Here is a 23669-nt window from a genome sequence, read left to right as displayed (position 1 = left end):
TGTCCACCATATTTGTTCACAGTGAGTCACACAGGAAATAACTAAATACAATTGTCAGGAATTTTATGCATATGCTGGAAATGGAGTTCCTGTATAAAGAAATCACAGGCTTGACCTCTTTTGGTGTGGCCCTAGACCTATTTCTACAACTATAAAAAGAGAACTTACCATGGAACCATGAGGAACTTCCCTTCTAAGGTGGCTTGTCCCCTATCTGGATATAACCTCAAATAACTTCTCTGTCTCTGTTTTTTCATCTCTAAAATAAAATCACCTAAGAAAGTGCCTTTCAAATTTTTTAGACCCATTGTAAGGGCTGTACATTGAGCCTGAGCCCACACACACGTATGTGTATATGTGTATATATGTATATATATATGTATATAACAGAAATGAAAGTGCCACAAAATAATACCTTCTTACACTTATTTGTGTGATGTACTCTAATTTTATTCGCCATTCTATGCTAACTCATTTTTAAAAATTCTGGCCAAAGGCCAGGTGCGGTGGCTCACGCCTGTAATCCTAGCACTTTGGCAGGCCGAGGTGGGCGGATCACGAGGTCAGGAGATCTAGACCATCCTGGCTAACACGGTGAAACCCCTTCTCCACTAAAAATACAAAAAAATTAGCTGGGCGTGGTGGCGGGCCCCTGTAGTCCCAGCTACTCGAGAGGCTGAGGCAGGAGAATGGCGTGAACCCGGGAGGCGGAGCTTGCAGTGAGCTGAGATGGCGCCACTGCACTCCAGCCTGGGTGACAGAGCGAGACTCCATCTCAATAAATAAATAAATAAATAAATAAATAAATAAATAAATAAATAAATAAATAAAAATTCAGGCCAAAATCTGTAGTACACTGGTCTCACAGTCCATTGAGGCTTTCAACATTCTTTGTGGAAAGAATACACCCACCGTCACTCCTCGGTGCTCACTTTTCATTGGTGGTAGAGCAGAAATGCTGAAGAGCGAGTGACTGAGTCCTCACCTTCCAGTTTCTGGGAGGCACAAAAGCACCTTTGAAAGATGGGTCAGCCCTGCGAGCCTACTCTAATTAGAAGGATCAGAAGTTGCTTGTCAGATGGAAAGGTTACTGTGTTTTATCTTTTTTTTTTTTTTGAGATGGAGTCTCTGTTGCCCAGGCTGGAATGCAGTGGCGCCATCTCGGCTCACTGCAACCTCTGCCTCCCGGGTTCAAGCAATTCTCCTGTCTGAGCCTCCTGAATAGCTGGGACGACAGGCGCGCGCCACCTCGCCCAGCTAATTTTTGCATTTTAGTAGAGACAGGGTTTCACCATGTCGGTTGGCCAGGCTGGTCTCGAACCCCTTGACCTCGTGATCTGCCCCTCTCGGCCTCCCAAATTGCTGGGATTACAGGCGTGAGACACGCGCCCGGCCCATCCACTGTGCCTGGCCCATCTGTGTTTATCTTTAAAAGTTGGCTTTGGAACTTGCCATGTGACTCTGGGCAGCCCTTTAACCACCCTGAACTCATTCGTCGGCTCCACAATTGGAATGAGTAGTATCGCTCTTACCTATTTCATAAAGTTGTTTTTAGGCTTACAATCAATTAGGCACTTATCACGTGGCGGAGAATCACAGGGCAGGATCTTTCATCCTCAGAACAAACCCTCTAAGACATAGAGCATTATCCTTGTTTTATAGATGAAGAAATTGATGCTTAGAGCAGTGACATGCGAAATCTTAAGGTTAAATCTTAAGTGGCAGAGCCAGAATTCCAAACCAGTTCTGACATCAAAATCCTCACTCAAAATGGAAATGTAAGCTTGTTTCATTTGACCGTAAGGGGTGGCCATCTGATGTATTCAAATGAAGAAATACGAAATCACCACAGCGTAATAACGGCTTTAGAAATTGATGCTGTCTTGCTCTGAACACGAACACCTAAAATATCACACGTGGGCTTTGAGCTCGCTGCCTTCACCCACTGCAGTGTGAGAACGCTGGCAACAGGGCTTCGGTTCCCCAGATGTCAGCAGCCAGGACTGGGTACATTTCTTTAAATGGCGCCCCCAAACGAAGTCCAGATCGCTTGGATGCAGCCCCCTACATTGGAAAGCGTCCTTCCCAGGAAAGGTCTGGCTTACAGCCCTCTCTGGCTGGTTGGATGGATTCCGAGAGCGCGGCCTGCCCCGGCTCGGTTACCAGAGAGCGGACCCCGCGGGGCGCGTCTCCCGGGCCAGGCGTCCCCTCCGTGGCGGGTGGGGCGGGCCCCACAAAGCCCTTTGTTGAGGCTCCGGCGTGACGCGAGGAGCCCCAGACTCCGCGCCCGTGGCGAGCGGGAAGGAGGCGTGTGCCTGCGGCGCGGCCCCGAGGCGTGTGCGCGGCCATGTGCGCTTAGCGTAGCGCGCTCTTCCGTCAGTACCCCGGCCGCGACCCTCCGAGCCCCTGGAGCCCGGGTAACCAGGCCGCCGGCGCCGGCTCGCGGGGACCCGCCACCCTGGAAGCCCCGCGCCCACAGCGCGTTCCTGGCGAGTCGGAGGCAGGGTGGGGCCCAGGTGTGGGAAGGAGCCGAGGCTGAGGCCGTTCCCTTCGCCGCGGGCTCTGTGGGCGTCCGAGGCCCCCACCCGTCCCGGGAACCGGTTCCTCCCGGGCCCTGCGCGTCCGTCCGGGGAAGGGAAGGGGACTCGCCCCGAATCGGCGTGCAAGGGCGGGGACGCGGGAGTGGTGCTGAGAGTTTTGAGTGAGGGAAAACCTGGGAAGGATTGCTCTGCTCAAAGTGCCCGGGCCGGGGCGGGTGGGTCCTGTGCAGGCAGAGCCTTTGGTCGCTCAGCACTGCCACGATCAGACACATTTTGGCGCAGCGGTGTTGGAGCTGGTTTGGCAGGCTCAGGCAAGGGCAGAGAGTGCGACACCGAAACTTTGTCTCAGGATGACGAAACTTACCTGGCATTTTCTCCTTATTCGGTGGCAAAAAATGAAAAAATGAGTTCATGGAAAAATGAAAGAGAACACGGTTTTACACTTGGGGTTCCAGTTCAATGAACACTTATTAAGGACTTTCTGACATTCAGATTTTTTTTTTCTATTATTTGGCTACAAAATATTCACGTGAGAGGCATTAATTAGGTGCGTTGCCATCATTTCAGGTAAAGTGAACAGAGTTATCTGTGACATTCCATCAGGCACCTATGTAACGAAATCATACCGTAATAACTCACCATGGCGTATGGAGTGCCAAGAAAGAACACAGTGAAAACCATTTTGCGGGGCAGTTGTTATAATGTGTAAGTATTATTATTATTTTTTTAAATCAGGGTAAGCATTGACTGGGGTGGGAAGTGTCTTTGTTAAATAAAAGGACTGGACACTCTGTGCTCCCCATGAGATACTGGGCTATGTGAAGTATTTTCAGGTGTCTGGGATCTGATTTTTTTTTTTTTTTTTTTTTGGCAACTGCTTTTATAAGTTAATTATCTTACTTGGTCTTTACAACACAACAACACTTTCAAGTGAGAAAACTGAGGTTCAGAGAAGTTTGATCAAAGTCACAGTCCTGTAGTAAGGAAATGCAAAGGCTAGACTCGGAGTCTTTTTGTTCCAAGACAGCCTTTTCTGCTTCCACCCACAACTTTAAAAAAACTTTGTTTAGATACTCCACGTCTACCAAAAATATGCCCTGGTGTCAGATGTATCTTAACAGAGCACCTAATTAGCTGGTACAAAGGGTCGCTTTTATATCCTGTATACTTTGGCAGACAGTGGATGGACAACACATGCTTTCCAATCAAGAAGACCTGGGCTCCAAGCCTGGCCCTGCTCCCAGCTCCTTAAGGCCATCTTCTTCGTACCTTGATCTCTGCATCTGCAAGATGCATATAACAATTGGCTATGCGGTGTGGATTATAAATGAAGTCGTGTATGTGAAGTACTTGCACATTGCCTGTCATCCAGTGAACGCATAGTGAGCACGTGTTGCAACCACACAGTAGTTTCACTCTGTGGTATTGTAGTGCAGTCTTTTCCTTTCTTAAATGTTTGATTAGGCATCAACTGAATTTGTCTTTTAAACAATATTCTATGAAGTAAATGAGGATTCCCTATGGGATTATAAAACCAGAGCTATAGGAAATTCAGAGAAAACTCACTGTTGCATTCTGTTTAGTTTTGTCAGTTTAGTATGTATTTAGACCTTGAACTATGGGCAAGTACCATTATAGTAAGTGTCATTATTATTATTATTATTATTATTTTATTATTATTATTTTTTTGAGATGGAGTCTTGCTCTGTCACCCAGGCTGGAGTGCAGTGGCGCTATCTCGGCTCACGGCAAGCTCCGCCTCCCGGGTTCACGCCATTCTGCTTCCTCAGCCTCCCCAGCAGCTGGGATTACAGGCGTTCGCCGCCATGCCCGGCTGATTTTTTTGTATTTTTAGTAGAGACAGGGTTTCACCGTGTTAGCCAGGATGGTCTCAATCTCCTGACCTCGTGATCCGCCCGCCTCGGCCTCCCAAAGTGCTGGGATTATAGGCGTGAGCCACCGCGCCCGGCCTATACTAAATATCATTATAAACATTATGTGAAGATACTCCTATTTCTGGAGAATGACTTAAAGCACTGATTCTGTGGTTTTAATTATGCAGAATTTTATATCATGAACAATCTCTGTAACACCAGGGCTTTCTCTTTCATTCTCTCAAGAAAGTATTTGATATCATACTGTTTATAAGAATAGCCAAGTGAAGAGGAACAGAATGGTAGTAGCGCTCTTTGGAGTTCATTTGCCAAGGTAACTCCTTACCTGGGGCTTTTTTTGGTTCGGTGTTTTTAAAAGATTGTAAAAACAATACACCAAAAACTTTCTAGCAGTATAGAAGCATATGAAAGGAAGATAAAAATGCTATCTCTCCCCATTCCCATTCCTGATTCCCACTCAGAGGTAAAATGTCTTATATGTTTTCTAGAATTTCTGCGGCTACACAAGACACGTACACACACGTATACACACACACATATGTCTTTTTAACACATGGAATCATATTGAACTTTGCTCTGCCCACCCCTTTCTAATATATCTTGTATAGCCTAATAGGTAAGAGCACTGATTCTGGAGTCTGACTTCCTGGGTTCAGATCCCAACTTCACAACCAATGGCTTTGTGACCTTGGGCAAGTTGTTCTCTGCACCTCAGTTTCCTTCCTTCCTTCCTTCCTTCCTTCCTTCCTTCCTTCCTTCCTTCCTTCCTTCGTTCCTCCCTCCCTCCCTCCCTCTCTCCCTTCTTTCCTTCTTTCCTTCTTTCCTGACAGGGTCTCACACTGTCACGCAGGCTGGAATGTTGTGCACCTCCTGGGCTTGAGTGATCCTCCCACCTCAGCCTCCTGAGTAGCTGGGACCACAGGCACACACCACTGTGCCCGGTGAATTTGTTTTATTTTTGGTAGAGATGGGGTCTCACTTTGTTGCCCAGGCTAGTCTCAAACTCCTGTCCTCAAGTGATCCACCTTGGTCTCCCAAAGTGCTGGAATTACAGGCATGAGCCACCATGCCTGGCTGGAGATCTTTATTTTTTATCAAGACAGGGTATCACTCTATCACCTCAGTGCAGTCTCAGCCTTAGCCTCCTGGGCTCAAGTGATCCTCCTGCCGCAGCCTCTTTTGTAGCTGGAACCACAGGCCTGTGCCACCACATTCGGCTAATTTTTTGATTTTTTTGTGGAGATGAGATCTCATTACATCGCCTGGGCTGGTCTTGGCCTTCTGGCCTCCAGCGATCCTCCTGCCTCTGCCTCCCAAAGTGCTGTGATTATAGGCATGAGCCAGCATGCCCAGCCTACTCTTCAGTTTTCTAATCTGTAAACTGAGGATAATAGTAGCACCTGCCTCTTTCATATGGTTGTTGCAGTAATTACATGAGTTCATGTGTGTAAATTGCTTAAAACAGTGCCTAGTGGTAGGTGCTATGTAAACAATAACTGTTTTATTGCTTATCTTTCCAAATCAACACAATCCTTATTCTTTCATTACATGTTTGTACTGCAGTTTGTTTAATCAGGCTCTTCTTGATAGATATTAAGGTTATTTCCATGTTTTTTTTTTTTTTTTTTTTTGAGACGGAGTTTTGCTCTTCTCACCCAGGCTGAAGTGCAGTGGCATGATCTCAGCTCACTGCAACCTCCGCCTCTCGGGTTCAAGCTGGGTTCAGAACCTCTCGGGTTCAAGTAGCTAGGATTACAAGCGCCCACCACCATGCCCAGCTAAGTTTTGTATTTTTAGTAGAGACGGGATTTCACCATGTTGGCCAGGCTGGTCTTGAGCTCCTGGCCTCAGATGATCCACCCACCTCAGCCTCCCAAAGTGTTGGGATTACAGGCGTGAGCCACCATGCCCGGCCTCCATGTTTTTTTTTTGTTTGTTTGTTTAAACGAATGACACTTCAACACTTCAATGAACACTCTTATACATTTTTGTGACTTGTTCAAGTACATCTATAATAATTGTAGACTCTAAGTCACTCCTGAAAGTTAGATGATAAAGGATGGGGAAGGTGAAACAGGTAAACAAAGGGGTGGCTGGTGTAATATGGTCACTTCCCCTGCTTGGACCAAAGCAGGTCTTTCACTTTCTTCATGCATATGAGGCTGAACTCATATTGACTGCAGATGAGAAACATGTAGCTGATATTTTCAAATTTCAGAATTAGGTGAAAGAGAACAATTTTTAAAGGTTCATAGTGGTTATTTTGAATTTGTAGTTTGGAATTTCATCCCCATTCCCAGATTGCACACTCAAAACCTTAGTCTGTGCCAAGCACCCTGCTCAATGTATGATTATGCCCTTCTTTCGTTCTTTAATATGACCACATTTTTATGAGCTATAAAAGACTCTGGAGCTTACAGTTCTTATCTACATCCTCTTACATGGAAAGATTGGATTGACTTCATGGAGGCTGAATCAAAGTTCCTGGTGTAATTTCTGGTCATTGTTCAGTATTATCTCTATATTATTTAATATAAATCTCCCTCTCCTGTCTGGAATTACAACTCTGGAAAATTCTGAACATCTCCCCCACCACCCTTAAACCAAAATGTCTAGTGGCAAATGGAACTGAGAATTAATGTCTTCTACATCTCACATAGTAGGTGCTTAATCAATATTTATTGAATGGATTAATGAATTTTTGCCCCAGACAGGAACCTTGGGATATTGCACTGCTTGCAAAGACCTGGTACACGAACCTAGCCAATATCAAGTTGCCTTTCTTGGAAGAAATTTCATTTGGTGGTTCTGTGCAGCTCACAAAATGTACCACCATTAAAGACGGACTGCTCCCTTCTGCAGAATGTAAGTTCCTTAAGTTCTGCTTTAATAAGTTATAAATTCAGTGTGCCATTTGCTTATCAGAGAAATGTTTAAATCTGTGTATTTACACCCATACCTCCTATCTTTCTAGCTCTGTCATCTTGTTTATTATTCAGGCATATGGATTTTGCTGTATGATATTCAGTTTTGACTTAGTTATGCCTGATGAAAAATGTATGTCAGATTGTTTTGTGTGTTTTCTTTTTCAGCTATCAAACTCGAAAGGGAGTATGAAGTGAAGCGTCTTTGTAAACTGAAGTGTCAAGAAAATACATCTAAGGAAATTCAGCTTCTCCTGAGGGAAAGGCCAGCCGGTTTGAGAAGACCTCTTCCATCTAAATGACAGTCAGTTCATGATTGAATCTGTACTCTGTCTCTTGCATCCAAAGGGCATGAAGGTCTCTGGACCTTTCACTATGTATAGTTCAGGGCAGATATTTGAATGCCCACTGGTGGATGGGCCACTGCCCACAGCTGTGGGTTAGTAGCCAGTTCTGACAGATCTTCTGAGTCCCTGACATACTCTTGTTCCTTGTGTCACAAGCGACAGCACTGTAAGTAGATGAAAATGCATTTGGAGTTGAGTCGTTTGTGCTATTCATTTTAATTTTTGTAAAATTGCACTAAAAGAAGAGGAAATTTCTTCAGCTGCATTGTTTTCAAAAGACATCTTAAATATGCATCTTTGAGATCCCAAGGAGGGACCAAAAGAAGGCAAGAGAGAAATTCTCTTAAAAATGATAAACTGAAACATTTCATTTGGTTAAGAAAAATAGTAGACTTCATTTTTAGTACCTCTCTAGTTTCCAATTTTCTTTTTTTTAAAATATATATATTTTTTATTATACTTTAAGTTCTAGGGTACATGTGCACAACGTGCAGGTTTGTTACATATGTATACATGGGCCATGTTGGTGTGCTGCACCCAGTAACTCGTCATTTACATTAGGTATATCTCCTAATGCTACCCCTCCCCCATACCCCCACCCATGACAGGCCCCAGTGTGTGATGTTCCCCTTCCTGTGTCCAAGTGTTCTCATTGTTCAATTCCCACCTATGAGTGAGAACATGCGGTGTTTGGTTTTTTGTCCTTGTGATAGTTTGCTGAGAATGATGGTTTCCAGCTTCATCCGTGTCCCTACAAAGGACATGAACTCATTATTTTTTAATGGCTGCATAGTATTCCATGGTGCATATGTGCCACATTTTCTTAATCCAGTCTATCATTGTTGGACATTTGGCTTGGTTCCAAGTCTTTGCTATTGTGAGTAGTGCCACAATAAACATACGTGTGCATGTGTCTTTATAGCAGCATGATTTATATTCCTTTGGGTATATACCCAGTAATGGGATGGCTGGGTCAAATGGTATTTCTAGTTCTAGATCCCTGAGGAATTGCCACACTGTCTTCCACAATGGTTGAACTAGTTTACACTCCCACCAACGGTGTAAAAGTGTTCCTATTTCTCCACATCCTCCCCAGCACCTGTTGTTTCCTGACTTTTTAATGATCATCATTCTAACTGGTGTGAGATGATATCTCATTGTGGTTTTGATTTGCATTTCTCTGATGGCCAGTGATGATGCGCATTTTTTCATGTGCCTGTTGGCTGCATAAATGTCTTCTTTTGAGAAGTGTCTGTTCATATCCTTTGCCCACTTTTTGATGGGGTTGTTTTTTTCTTGTAAATTTTTTTGAGTTCTGTGTAGATTCTGGATATTAGCCCTTTGTCAGATGAGTAGGTTGCAAAAATTTTCTCCCATTCTGTAGGTTGCCTATTTACTCTGATGGTAGTTTCTTTTGCTGTGCAGAAGCTCTTTAGTTTAACCATTCCTTCTGAAACTATTCCAATCAATAGAAAAAGAGGGAATCCTCCCTAACTCATTTTATGAGGCCAGCATCATCCTGATACCAAAGCCTGGTAGAGACACAACCAAAAAAGAGAATTTTAGACCAATATCCCTGATGAACATCGATGCAAAAATCCTCAATAAAATACTAGCAAACTGAATCCAGCAGCACATCAAAAAGCTTATCCACCATGATCAAGTGGGCTTCATCCCTGGGATGCAAGGCTGGTTCAACATACGCAAACCAATAAACGTAATCCAGCATATAAACAGAACCAGAGACAAAAACCACATGATTATCTCAATAGATGCAGAAAAGGCCTTCGACAAAATTCAACAACCCTTCATGCTAAAAACTGTCAATAAATTAGGTATTGATGGGACGTATCTCAAAATAATAAGAGCTATTTATGACAAACCCACAGCCAATGTCATACTGAATGGGCAAAAACTGGAAGCATTCCCTTTGAAAACTGGCACAAGACAGGGATGCCCTCTCTCACCACTCCTATTCAACATAGTGTTGGAAGTTCTGGCCAGGGCAATCAGGCAGGAGAAAGAAATAAAGCGTATTCAGTTAGGAAAAGAGGAAGTCAAATTGTCCCTGTTTCCAGATGACATGATTGTATATCTAGAAAACCCCACCGTCTCAGCCCAAAATCTCCTTAAGCTGATAAGCAACTTCAGCAAAGTCTCAGGATACAAAATCAATGTGCAAAAATCACAAGCATTCTTATACACCAATAACAGACAGAGAGCCAAATCATGAATGAACTCCCATTCGCAATTGCTTCAAAGAGAATAAAATACCTAGGAATCCACCTTACAAGGGATGTGAAGGACCTCTTCAAGGAGAACTACAAACCACTGCTCAACGAAATAAAAGAGGACACAAACAAATGGAAGAACATTCCATGCTCATGGATAGGAAGAATCAATATCATGAAAATGGCCGTTCTGCCCAAGGTAATTTATAGATTCAATGCCATCCCCATCAAGCTACCAATGACTTTCTTCACAGAATTGGAAAAAACTACTTCAAAGTTCATATGGAACCAAAAAAGAGCCCTCATTGCCAAGTCAATCCTAAGCCAAAAGAAGAAAGCTGGAGGCATCACACTACCTGACTTCAAACTATACTACAAGGCTACAGTAACCAAAACAGCATGGTACTGGTACCAAAACAGAGATATAGACCAATGGAACAGAACAGAGCCCTCAGAAATAATACCACACATCTGCAACTATCTGATCTTTGACAAACCTGACAAAAACGAACAATGGGGAAAGGATTCCCTATTTAACAAATGGTGCTGGGAAAACTGGCTAGCCATATGTAGAAAGCTGAAACTGGATCCCTTCCTTACACCTTACACAAAAATTAATTCAAGATGGATTAAAGACTTAAATGTTAGACCTAAAAACCATAAAAACCCTAGAAGAAAACCTAGGCAACACCATTCAGGACATAGGCATGGGCAAGGACTTCATGTCTAAAACACCAAAAGCAATGGCAACAAAAGCCAAAATTGACAAATGGGATCTAGTTTCCAATTTTCGATGAAACATCATTGAATATTCACATGTGGTGCTTTAAAGTAGCAAGTAGAACTTACTTTGTTTTTGTTCTCCTAAAAAAAATTGTCAGGCTGGGGGTGATGGCTTATGCCTATAAATCTCAGTACTTTCAGAGGCTGAGGTGGGAGACTCGCTTGGGCCCAGGAGTTTGGGACCAGCCTGGGCAATATAGGGAGACCCAGTCTCTACAAAAAATTAAAAAATTAGCTGAGCATGGTGCTGTGTGCCTGTAGTCCCAGCTACTCAGGAGGCTGAGATGGGAGGATCCCTTGAGCCTAGTAGTTTGACTCTGCATTGAGCTGTGATCATGCCACTGCACTCCAGCCAAGGCAGCAGAGTGAGAACATGTCTCAAAAAAAAAAAAAAAAAAAAAAAAGTCAGTCTTTTTCCTTCTGCCTAATTTCTTATTTTCTATCTGGAATGACCCTGAAGCATATGGAACACACATACTTGTGTGAAAGTGACATGAAAATACACAGAAGGTCTTATGAGGAAAACACAGAGTGGATGGGGGATGGGGAATTGATCAACTGGAAAGTATTGGATTTGGATGAACCAATTTTTCCAGCATTTGAATCCAATAAAGCATACTTGGGTATTAATGTTACATTTGAGCACAGTTTAGTATTTTTTAGATGATTCAGTAGGCATTTTAGGATCTTCTGGAATTTTTTTTTCCCCCACCCAGGCGGGAGTGGAAGTTTCACTGTAACCTCTGCCTCCCGGGTTCAAGGAATTCTCATGCTTCAGTAACACGAGTGGCTGGGACTACAGGCATGCACCACCACACCTAGCTAATTTTTGTATTTTTTAGTAGAGATGAGATTTCACCATGTTGGCCAGGGTGGTCTCCAACTTCTGACCTCAAGTGATCTGCCCATCTTGGCCTCCCAAAGTGCTGGGATTACAGGTGTGAGCCACCGTGCCTGGCTGATCTTCTAGTATCTTAGCTTCATTTCATTATGAAAGGCACTGTGGCATACTGTTTAAGAATATAGACTTTAGACCTGGGTGTCTTTCTTCAAATCGTAGCTCAGCTGCTTATTGCTGTGTGAGCTGGGATAAGTTACCTTGTTTCTGTGTTTGTTTTCTCATTTGTAAAATGGGGATAATACAGGTATACCTACTTCATAAGATTAAATGAAAACTGCCAGGCACACAATGAGAATTACTCTAGTGTTAGACATTACTGTGAGTATCACTATCATTGTAATCTAGGTATAGAAGATATATTATATTGGGCTGACTCTCTTGACCTTTGTGCAGACCAGGAGTCTTGAAATTTAAAAAATTTGGTTTTATTCTTACAATATATATGTACTACTTGCCAAACCATCTGACCTGAATTTTTAGTTCAAAATATGGCCACTGTACCTATGGCAAATCCTGATCATTTCTCTTTAAAAATCATAATCCCTGATAATCAACTTGTCACTTATGTCCTCTTAAAAGTAGCATGGAGAATTTGTGTGCAAAAATGTCACATCCTGATGTCCCCTGATAGATATCATTTTGTGGTCTGCCCTCTGGAGCCACCAGGGAGCCCTAAGCATGTCACACCTCACTCACAACCTGGCAGTTTTAGTTAGTGGCATTAATTGTGGGTATAAGTAATATGCTTCCATCTGTTGTCCAAAAGACCATCAGGATGGATAAATAGTAGAAAGGAGAGTTTTATTGGTGATATCAGTTTGCGAATTGGGAAGAGAGTCTCTGGAGTGGACTGAAGGTGCTCTTTCTTCGAAGAGGGAAAGGGCAGGCTGGGTTTTAGGCCTCCCAGGGCCTGTATCACACAGTAAAGTAATACGTATTCAGCAGGTTTTGGGGGGAAAGCTATACATATGTGTGAAGGTAGTCAAGCACATGTGCAATGGGCAAACATATATGTAACATACTTCCCATGTTCACTTTGGGGTGAGGTTTTAGCAGTAAAATAAGGTGGAGTTTGGCTCTATATCAAAAGTGAACTACAGGGCACAGACACAGTTCATGAGCAGCCTCTATAAGCTGGCAGAAACTGGCTTAAGGTCTGTAGTTGCTTTTCAGAAAAGAAGGTTTGTAAGGTTGGTCCTCTGCTCAGTCAGAGTTGTAGTGGTGTGGGATGTAAATCAAGGTCAGGAGGGCTGTGATAGCTCCTGTTGTTATGGAGTTTAGCAAAAGTGTGCTTTTTCTTCTAGGGGTAGGAATTTAGGAAGTTGTCATGCCAACTAAGCCCTGAGCCCTTGACACCATAATAATTTTTATTTCCTTAACCTTGTGGGCCATCTTAGTTGATAAAGAGGCATCTGTTCTGGTCTCTCAGATCACACATTCTTTTTCATAATGTTGAAAATGAATGAAACGTGTATCTGTAAAAAGTTTGCCAGAATAAAATATTTTAATATTCCTTGAGAAAAGATGGAATTTGAGAAAGCTTTGGTTCCTCATGATTTTCTTGAGAGAAGAGTCTTGCTTCCAGCTTTAAGATTCTCTTAATCATGATGTTGGGCAGGTGTTTCTGAACCTCTGAAAACTGCACATATTGAAATAAAATTACATTGCAAAATTCAGTAATATGTGTATATGTCTCTCCCTCTCTTGAAATGCCTTAAGAGCAGGAAAGGAATGCTTTCTTATGTTAGTGCTCCAATGCATAACTCATATAGGCACTCAATAGACAATCATTGATTGAAAATTTTCAGGGCCGGGCATGGAGGCGCATGCCTGTAATCCCAGCACTTTGGGAGGCCGAGATGGGTGGATCACCTGAGATCAGGAGTTCAAGACCAGCCTGGCCAACATGGTGAAACCCCGTCTCTACTAAAACTACAAAAAATCAGCCAGGCATGGTGGCATGCGCCTGTAATCCCAGCTACTTGGGAGGCTGAGGCAGGAGGAGAATCACTTGAACCCAGGAGGTGGAGGTTGCAGTGAGCCAAGATCACACCATTGCACTCCAGCCTGGGAGACGAGTGAAACTCCATCTCAAAAAAAAAAAAAGAAAATTTCAGATGGTGAAAGATCCACAATAGAATGCACTTGATTGTTGCATTCTTATTTTTAATTTTTTTAATTAAAAAAATTTTTTTAGAGACAGGATCTGGCTCTGTTGCCCAGGCTGGGGTGTAGTAGCATGATCATTACTCGCTTCAACTTTGAACTCCTAAGTTCAAGCAATCCCAGCTACTTGGGACTATAGCTGCCTATGGTCCCACCATGCGTGGCTAATTTTTTTGGTATTCTTTTTAAGATAGGATACTTTTTTAAAATCAGGAGATAGCCATGATATGATTGAATATGGGACTAAAACAGTTCAAGACAAAGGTCAGAATGAACAAATATACCATTTTTACATAAAACATTTTAAAGTTATAACAATTTAATTAAAACTGATAACAATTCAACTTCAGTGGCATGCAAAAATTCTACTTCTTTACATCTCCACTTTCCCCTACTTTGGTATTGATGTCAGAAATTACATCTTTCTATATTGTGTATTCATTAACATAATTTATAGTTATTTTTCATGCTTTTGTATTTTAGATTCTATGCCAAACTTAAAAGTGATCTACATAACAACATTACACTACTTACAATACTATAGAATTTTATATATAGATAGAGAAACCTTTTTTTTTGTTTTGTTTTTGAGATGGAATCTCACTCTGTTGCCCAGGCTGGAGTCGAGTGGTGTGATCTCAGCTCACTGCAACTTCCACCTCCTGGGTTCATGCAATTTTCCTGCCTCAGCCTCCTGAATAGCTGGGATTACAGGCATGTGCCACTATGTCCAGCTAATTTTAGTAGAGACAGGATTTTGCCATGTTGACCAGCCTTGTCTCGAACTCCTGACCTCAGGTGATCTGCCTGCCTCAGCCTCCCAAAGTGCTAGGACTACAGGCATGAGCCACTGCACCTGGCCTAATTCTACATTTTATCTACATATTTACCTTTATCAGAGAGCTTTATATTTTTCTATGGTTGTATGTTGCTGTCTAGTGTCTTTTTGTTTCAACTTGAAGGAGTCTCTTTAGTATTTCTTGTAGGGGTAAGGCCTAGTGGTAATGAACCTCCTCAGCTTTTGTTTATCTGGGAAAGTTTTAATTTCTTTTTAATTTTTGAAGGACAGTTTTGCCACACATAGTGTTGTTGGTTGGCAGTTTTTTCCCTTTTAGCACTTCGAATATATTACCTCACTCCCTTCTGGCCTGGAGAGTTTCTTTTATTTGAGACAGAGTCTCGCTCTGTCACCCAGGCTGGAGTGCAGTGGTGCAATCTTGGCTTACTGCAACCTCCAACTCCTGGGCTCAAGCGATTCTCTGCCTCATGCTCCCAAGTAGCACCACCACGCCTGGCTAATTTTGGATTTTTAGTAGAGACAGGGTTTCACCATGTTGGCCAGGCTGGTCTCAAACTCCTGACCTCAACTGATCTGCTCACCTTGGCCTCTCAAGGTGCTGGGAGTATTGGTGGGAGCCACCACACTTTGCCCTGGCCTGCAGGGTTTCTGCTAAAAAATCTGCTGGTAGGCTGGGCTCAGTGGTTCACACCTGTAATCCCAGAACGTTGGGAGGCCAAGGTGGGAGGATTGCTTGAGACCAGGAGTTTAAGAACAGCTTGAGCAATACGGTGAGACCTCATCTCTACAAAAAATAAAAAAAATTATCCAGGCATGGTAGTGTGTGCCTATAGTCACAGTTACTCCAGAGGCTGAGGCAGGAGGATTGCTTGAGCCCAGGAGTTCGAGGCTGCAGTGAGCTATGATGATGCCACTGCACTCTAGCCTGGGTGACAGAGCAAGATCCTATCTCTTTTTTTTTTTTTTTTTTTTTATTGATCATTCTTGGGTGTTTCTCGCAGAGGGGGATTTGGTAGGGTTACAGGACAATAGTGGAGGGAAGGTCAGCAGATAAGCAAGTGAACAAAGTTCTCTGGTTTTCCTAGGCAGAGGACCCTGCGGCCTTCCGCAGTGTTTGTGTCCCTGGGTACTTGAGATTAGGGAGTGGTGATGGCTCTTAACGAGCATGCTGCCTTCAAGCATCTGTTTAACAAAGCACATCTTGCACCGCCCTTAATCCATTCAACCCTGAGTGGATACAGCACATGTTTCAGAGAGCACAGGGTTGGGGGTAGGGTCACAGATCAACAGGATCCCAAGGCAGAAGAATTTTTTCTTAGTACAAAACAAAATGAAAAGTCTCCCATGTCTACCTCTTTCTACACAGACACGGCAACCATCTGATTTCTCAATCTTTTCCCCACCTTTCCCCCCTTTCCATTCCACAAAACCGCCATTGTCATCATGACCCGTTCTCAATGAGCTGTTGGGTACACCTCCAAGACGGGGTGGTGGCCGGGCAGAGGGGCTCCTCACTTCCCAGTAGGGGCGGCCGGGCAGAGGCGCCCCTCACCTCCCGGATGGGGCGGCTGGCCAGGCGGGGGGCCGAACCCCCACCTCCCTCCCGGACAGGGCGGCAGGCTGGGCGGTGGGCTGACCCCCCCACCTCCCTCCCGGACGGGGCGGCTGGCCAGGCGGGGGGCTGACCCCCCACCTCCCTCCCGGACACGGCGGCAGGCTGGGCGGTGGGCTGACCCCCCCACCTCCCTCCCGGACGGGGCGGCTGGCCAGGCTGAGGGGCTCCTCACTTCCCAGTAGGGGCGGCCGGGCAGAGGTGCCCCTCACCTCCCGGACGGGGCGGCTGGCCGGGCGGGGGGCTGACCCCCCCACCTCCCTCCTGGACAGGGCGGCTGGCCGGGCGGGGGGCTGACCCCCCCACCTCCCTCCCGGACGGAGCGGCTGGCCGGGCAGAGGGGCTCCTCACTTCCCAGTAGGGGCGGCCGGGCAGAGGCGCCCCTCACCTCCCGGACGGGGCGGCTGACCAGGCGGGGGGCTAACCCCCCACCTCCCTCCCGGACGGGGCGGCTGGCCAGGCGGGGGGCTGACCCCCCCACCTCCCTCGCGGACGGGGCGGCTGGCCGGGTCGGGGGGCTCCTCACTTCCCAGTAGGGGCGGCCGGGCAGAGGTGCCCCTCACCTCCCGGATGGGGCGGCTGGCCAGGCAGGGGGCTAACCCCCCCACCTCCCTCCCGGACGGGGCGGCTGGCCGGGCGGGGGGTTGACCCCCCCACCTCCCTTCCGGACGGGGTGGCTGGCCGGGCAGGGGGCTGACCCCCCCACCTCCCTCCCGGAGGGGGCGGCTGGCCGGGCGGGGGGCTGACCCCCCCACCTCCCTCCCGGACGAGGTGGCTGCCAGGCGGAGATGCTCCTCACTTCCCAGACGGGGTGGCTGCTGGGCAGAGGGGCTCCTCACTTCTCGGGCAGGGCGGCCGGGCAGAGACGCTCCTCACATCCCAGACGGGGCGGCAGGGCAGAGGTGCTCCCCACATCTCAGACGATGGGCGGCCGGGCAGAGACGCTCCTCACTTCCCAGATGTGATGGCGGCCGGGAAGAGGCGCTCCTTGTTTCCTAGATGGGATGGCGGCCGGGCAGAGACGCTCCTCACTTTCCAGACTGGGCAGCCAGGCAGAGGGGCTCCTCACATCCCGGACGATGGGCGGCCAGGCGGAGACGCTCCTCACTTCCCAGACGGGGCGGCAGCCGGGCAGAGGCTGCAATCTCGGCACTTTGGGAGGCCAAGGCAGGCGGCTGGGAGGTGGTTGTAGCGGGCCGAGATCACGCCACTGCACTCCAGCCTGGGCACCATTGAGCACTGAGTTAACCAGACTCTGTCTGCAATCCCGGCACCTCGGGAGGCCGAGGCTGGCAGATCACTCGCGGTTAGGAGCTGGAGACCAGCCTGGCCAACACAGCGAAACCCCGTCTCCACCAAAAAAATACGAAAACCAGTCAGGCGGGGTGGCGCGCGCCTGCAATCGCAGGCACTCGGCAGGCTGAGGCAGGAGAATCAGGCAGGGAGGTTGCAGTGAGCTGAGATGGCAGCAGTACCGTACAGCTTCGGCTCGGCATCAGAGGGAGACCGTGGAAAGAGGGGAGAGGGAGAGGGAGAGGGAGAGGGAGCAAGATCCTATCTCAAAATTAAAAAAAAGAAACAAAACAAACTGCTTATAGTCTAATAAGATCTCCCTAGTATGTGATGAGTCACTTTTCTCTTGCTGCTTTCAAGATTCTCTCTTTGTCTTTGACATTTTACAGTTTGATAATAATGTGTTTTGGTTTGGGTCACTTTGGTTTATCCTAGTTGGAGTTTGTTGGGCTTTTTGAATTGGTATGTTCATTTTCTTCCTCAAATTTGGGAAGATTTTGGCCATTATCTCTTCAAGTAGGCTTGCTAGTCCTTTCTCCCTTTTCTTCTGGGTCTCCCATCATGCATACATTGGTCTGTTTGATGGTGTTCTATAAGTATTTTTGGTGTTCTTCACTTTTCTTCATTCTTTCTTTTTGCTTATCTGACTCAATAATTTTAAGTGATCTGACTTCAAATTCACTGACTCTTTTTTTCTGCTTAAGTGTCCTATTGAACTCCTCTAGTGAATTTTAAAATTCAGTTATTGTATTCTTCAGCTCCAGATTTTAAAAAATGGTTTCTATGACTTTGTTGATATTCTCATTTTGTACATGTATCATTTTCCTGATTTTTAGTTGTTTATCTTCTCTGTTAGCTCACTCAGCATCTTTAAGATGTTTATTTTGAATCCTTTGTCAGGTAAATCATAGGCCTGCGTTTCTTTGGGGGTTGGTTTCTGGAAATTTATTTTGTTACTTTGATCAGGCCATGTTTTCCTGTTTCTTTGTAGGCCTTGTGCCCTTTTGTTGAGCTTTGGGCATTCAAAAAACAAAAACAAAAACAAAAAACAAACAAAAAAACCAAAACCCCCAAAACCAAATAAAAAACAGCTACCTCTCCCAGTCTTTAGACATTGGCTTCATGCAGGGGAGGGTCTTCACCAGTCAGCCTGGCTAGAGTGTATGGCGACCTCCCAAACCTTTCTGGGAATGCATCTTCTCTGGGCTTGTGTGTATAATTTCCCAGTTAAAAAAGGTTTGCTTGCTTCTTCACTGGAGCTCATAATCTTTTGCTCTTCCTGGTGTCTGTCTGTGGTACTACACTCTCTCCAGTGCTGTAACAAACTGTGGAGCTTGCCTTTGTTCCCAGTGGCCCCCCAACCTGGCATCCAAACTGCTGTTCTGGTCACTGTTCCAAGTCAGGTAAGATAGAACCCAGTCCTTGAGCAGCATCCCTGAAAAACCAGAATGTTAGATAAACAGTGCATTCATCTCTTTCACTCCTGAGGAAAAATGGGGTTAGAATTTTTCTCCTGGTTGTGCCACCTTGTGCACAGGAGAAGGAATGGCTAGGGCAGGTAAAATGCCATGAATTTTCCTACCCATTTCAATGCACTTGCTGAGGTGCTGCAACCTCTTAACTTGTTTCTGGAGTTCTTACAAAAGCAGTTCGGTTTGTATATTGTTAAGTCATTGCCTTCCTTGGTGAGTGAGGATCTGAGGCTCCCTATTCTGCCACCTTACTGATATCACTCTGCAAATATAAAATTTTTGATACATTGCTATCACTCTGGGATTTGGGGGTTATGGATAACTTTGAGGTTACAAACCTATGCATTCCAATATCGAGTCAGTAGCATAAATGAGCAAAATGGTCCAGTGAAGCCATACAGGGAGTGCAGAGACTGGAGAAGGGGAGAGCATGCGCCTCCTCCAAAGGGGCAGCAGCCACTCAGCTCCAGTCTGTCAGTGCCATGCTAGAGTGGCATTGAGGGGATATTCTTCCAGTTTGATTTTCCCAAGGGGAAGATCTTCTAATTTTTTTAGAGAATCTGATAATAAAGATGAAAAAAAAAACCCCATGCAACTCGTTATTGTGGAAAATTTCAAACATGCAAGAGTAGTAAGAATAAGAAAATGAATCTCTATGTCTCTATCACCTTGCTCCAGCACTTATCAACTCACGGCCAATTTTATCTCACTTATACTCACTCACTTTCCACACCCCAGTTCCCAATATTGGGTTATTTTGAAGTAAATTCTAGATAGCATATCAGTACATCTGTAATTATAGAAATGCAGATTTTATAAATGTAGATTTCCAATTTTATAAAGGTGCGAAACAATCAGAGCATCCTGGGGGTTATAATCCATGTAGGTCCATAGTTTAACCTCAGAGTAAGGAGTTGTGTCTGGTGGTTGCTGCTTTGATATATTTAGAAGCCATTATCTGAATTATCCCGATACTTTCTTCTATCTGTGACATATGGCACAAATGAAGAGCACTTTGTGTCAGGAGTTTTGATGTGAGTGACTCATTTGATTTAGTGATCTTCATCCCTGAAAAAAGTTGTCGGGAACCCAGGCTCTGTATATAGCCTTGGCTGTGTGACTTGAGAAGGTGGAACATCAACATTCCTAGTCCAAATTTGCCTCATAAAATTCCAGTGTGCTCTGTGTAAGACTGTGATCTGCCAACCAGAAACATTCCCAAAGTTTCTTGGCTGAAAGTCTGGGAGTTGGAGCTTTCACCAGATTACCCACTCTACTCTTTCTTCCCACTTCCTTTACATACCTGTCCTCTCCTATTTGTTCTTTCTGACATTTTGACTAATTTTCCTCCATCTCAGCAATTATCATAAATATTAGAGCTGGATTGTTAACTGGTTAAAATGTGGAAAAAGACCATTTTACGATTACACAACCAAAGATAGTTGTTAGCAGAAATTTAGTGTGTTTTCATTTCTTTGGAAATCAAAACCAATTCAATTTTCTTTAAAAATTAACAATCTCCAGCTGTATCAACATATGTTTTGGACTGTGACAAGATTCATGCTGTATTTTTATTTTTGTAGTTCACATCCCACTGAGCGGCCTGAACTCTTTCCTTTTAGGGTCACTGTCACTAATCCATCTAGTCTCAGGGATAATACTTCCAATAGTTTATTTGAAAACTGTTAATATTTTAAAATCTAAAGTCCGCAAATCTACTGCGCAATATATCTGGCATTGTTGCTGTTAGTTTTGATTTCTTAAAAATCAGATTTAGATAAGATAGTAATAGAGAGAAAACTCTAGGTTTTAGTAGATCTGGGTTCTAGATTCTTCCCTGTCCCAATTAGTTGTATATCCATGAGAAAATCTTTTTTTTATTTTAAAATTGCAACCAATTTTATTTTAATTTTACTTGGATGCAACAGCCAGAGAACTTTCCTAAATTCTGAATAGTAAAGATCACCCATAACTTCACCATACAATTTCAGAAAGATACACTGTGTATGTAAATACCATGACCATCCAGAAATTTTCTTCTGGTTCATTGAAGAACTGTCTGTTCTTCTGTGTATGTAAAGATTTTGCAGGTTTTGATGGGCTAAAGGGCTAAAGGTCCTTGTAAACTGTACAATAGCTTCACACAATCCGACATTTCTAATCTTTTCATTTTTTCTACCTCATTTGGATGATAAAATAAAATCTTATTTTCCCCCTCTCCTTTGCGCAGCCTGAAGCGCGGATTGTAGATGAAGAAACTCAGCAGCGCGGGCGGGAACTGCTTCTCCTGGGCCTCCCAGGACCCGCTCCCGGCCCCGGCCGCCGCTGCAGCCATCCTGGCCCGGCCCCCATCTCAGGAAGCCTCCCACGGCCCGCCCAGAGACGGAGACAATCTCGTAATTTCAGTGGAACTCAGTTTGTTTCTCTTTTTAAACATTGCCAGTTATAAATGTATTTTATTTTATATTATTTTTATTTATTTATTTTTTTGAGACTGAGTCTTACTCTGTTGCCCAGGCTGAGTGCAGGGGCACAATGTCAGCTCGCTGCAAGTTCCGCCACTTGGGTTCAAGTGATTCTCATGCCTCAGCCTCCTGAGTAGCTGGGACTAGAGGTGTAAGCCACCACGCCTGGCTAATTTTTGTATTTTTAGTAGAGACGGGGTTTTGGCATGTTGGCCAGGCTGGTTTTGAATTCCTGACTTCAGGTGATCCACCCGCCTTGGCTTCCCAAAGTGCTGGGATTACAGGCGTGAGCCACTCTGCCCGGCTTCTGTAAATGTATTTTAAATAAAGATTTGTTTTTTAAAACAGTAGTTTCCAAGCTGGTCATGGTGGCTTATGCCTGTAATCCCAGCACTTTTGGAGGCTGAGGTGGGAGGATCTCTTGAGGCCAAGAGTTCAAGACCAGTCTGAACAAAAGAGTGAAACCCCATCTCTACAAAAGCAAAAAAAAAAAAAAAAAAAAAAATCAGCCAGACATGACTGTAGTCCCAGCCACTTGGGAGGCTAAAGTGGGAGGATCCCTTGAGTGCTCAGGAATTCGAGGTTACAGTGAGCTATGACTGCATCACTGTACTCCCGCCTGGGCAACAGAAAAAAACCCTGTCTTAAAATAAAATAGGCCAGGCACAGTGGCTCACGCCTGTAATCCCAACACTTTGGGAGGCTGAGGTGGATGGATCGCCTGAGATCAGGAGTTGGAGACCAGTCTGGCCAACATGGTGAAACCCTGTCTCTACTAAAAATACAAAAAAATTAGCTGGGCATGGTGGTGTGCGCCTGTAATCCCAGCTACTCAGGAGGCTGAGGCAGGGGAATTGCTTGAACCAGGGAGGTGGGGGTTGCAGTGAGCCAAGATCTCGCCACTGTACTCCAGCCTGGGCCACGGAGCGAGACTCCATCTCAAAAAAATAATAAATAAATAAATAAAATAAAATAATAGTTTTCTATACCACTGCCACTCAGTTCTACCTCTGCAGAGTCAACTAATTTCACGTACTTTACCTATGTTGTTATTTACCTCCATGACTCGAAAACTTGAAATACCACGGCGGTATTACTACTTCTTGTTTGTTTGTTTGTTTTTTCTTTTCTTTCTAGGCACAATCTATTGACTTCCCAGTATAGATGATAACATTTTTTCTTTTTTTTTTTTTTCTTGAGACGGAGTCTCACTTTGTTGCCCAGGCTGGAGTGCAATGGCACAATCTTGGCTCACTGCAACCTCTGCCTCCCAGGTTCAAGTGATTCTCCTGCCTCAGCCTCCCTAGTAGCTGGGATTACAGGCACGTGCCACCACACCCGGCTAATTTTTGTGTTTTTGGTAGAGACCGGGTTTCACCATGTTGGCCAGGCTGGTCTCAAACTCTTGACCTCAAGTCATTCATCTGCCTCAGCCTCCCAAAATGCTGGGATTACAGGTGTGAGGCACCGTGCCCGGCCTATTTTTTTTCTTAACCTTACCACAGATGTAGAACATTTCCTTTTCCCTCTATGTCATTAGATTATATTATAATTTGTCTTAGATCAGTATTAAATGTTAACATTATTGTGACTATTGTGTTAGTCCATTTGGGCTGATAAAACAAAATACTGTTTATACAAAACAGAAATTTATTTTTTGCAGTTATGGAAACTGGAAAGTCCAAGATCAAGGAGTCAGCAGATGCCTGGTGAGGTCCTGTTCATAATAGATAGTTCCTATCCACAAGGATAGGAACGCATGTGAAGACAGGAACTGTTTCTTGAGTCCACAGTTCCCTACCTGTGTCTTTACATGGTGGAAGGGACCAGCTAGCTCCGAGTAGCTTCTTATATAAGGGCATTAATCCCATTCATGAGGGCTCCATCTTTGTGACCTAATCACCTTCCAAAAGGCTCTTAAATATCATTACCTTGGGAATTAGGATTTCAACATACAATATTTGGGAGACATAAACATTCATACCACAGCAGTATGTGAACATTTCAGAACTGATCTATGTAGCAAACCATGATTAATTTTCCTTCCCTGTTACTTTCTTTTTGCAGGATTTAGAAATTTAGTAATTGGATTTAGTAATTGCTTAGTTTTCCATGCATTTATCGTGTAATATTTATTTATTAACTCCGTGCTCATTGCCAGTTGTTAGTCCTGTCAAAACATTCTGATGTGTTTTATTCTATTTCACCTTCCTGAGAAGGCCCGTAAGAAGTCTTGTCCTG

General features: G+C 44.6%; 1 protein-coding gene across 8 annotated transcripts in view; it reads left to right on the top strand.

Moving 5' to 3' along the window:
- The first annotated feature begins 1867 nt into the window (after positions 1-1867).
- The window catches only part of C3H4orf36 (chromosome 3 C4orf36 homolog), a 56270-nt gene continuing 34468 nt past the window's right edge, over positions 1868-23669 (top strand). Inside the window, exons 1-5 of one of the 8 annotated variants that reach the window (XM_004039080.4) lie at positions 2179-2516; positions 3108-3245; positions 7146-7300; positions 7528-7663; positions 21194-21417. In XM_004039080.4, coding sequence (XP_004039128.1) covers positions 3181-3245; positions 7146-7300; positions 7528-7661 — 354 coding nt within the window. In that variant the 5' untranslated portion in view covers positions 2179-2516; positions 3108-3180 and the 3' untranslated portion in view covers positions 7662-7663; positions 21194-21417. Of the gene's footprint in view, positions 2095-2178; positions 2702-3107; positions 3246-4660; positions 4749-7145; positions 7301-7527; positions 8620-21193; positions 21418-23669 lie in introns of those variants that run through there. The other 7 variants (XM_019025114.3, XM_055384610.2, XM_055384609.2 and 4 more) reach the window with 7 other exon arrangements.

Source organism: Gorilla gorilla, chromosome 3 (genome assembly GCF_029281585.2).
Source record: "Gorilla gorilla gorilla isolate KB3781 chromosome 3, NHGRI_mGorGor1-v2.1_pri, whole genome shotgun sequence".
Taxonomy (NCBI): domain Eukaryota; kingdom Metazoa; phylum Chordata; class Mammalia; order Primates; family Hominidae; genus Gorilla; species Gorilla gorilla.
This window is presented reverse-complemented; position numbering and strand designations above follow the sequence as displayed.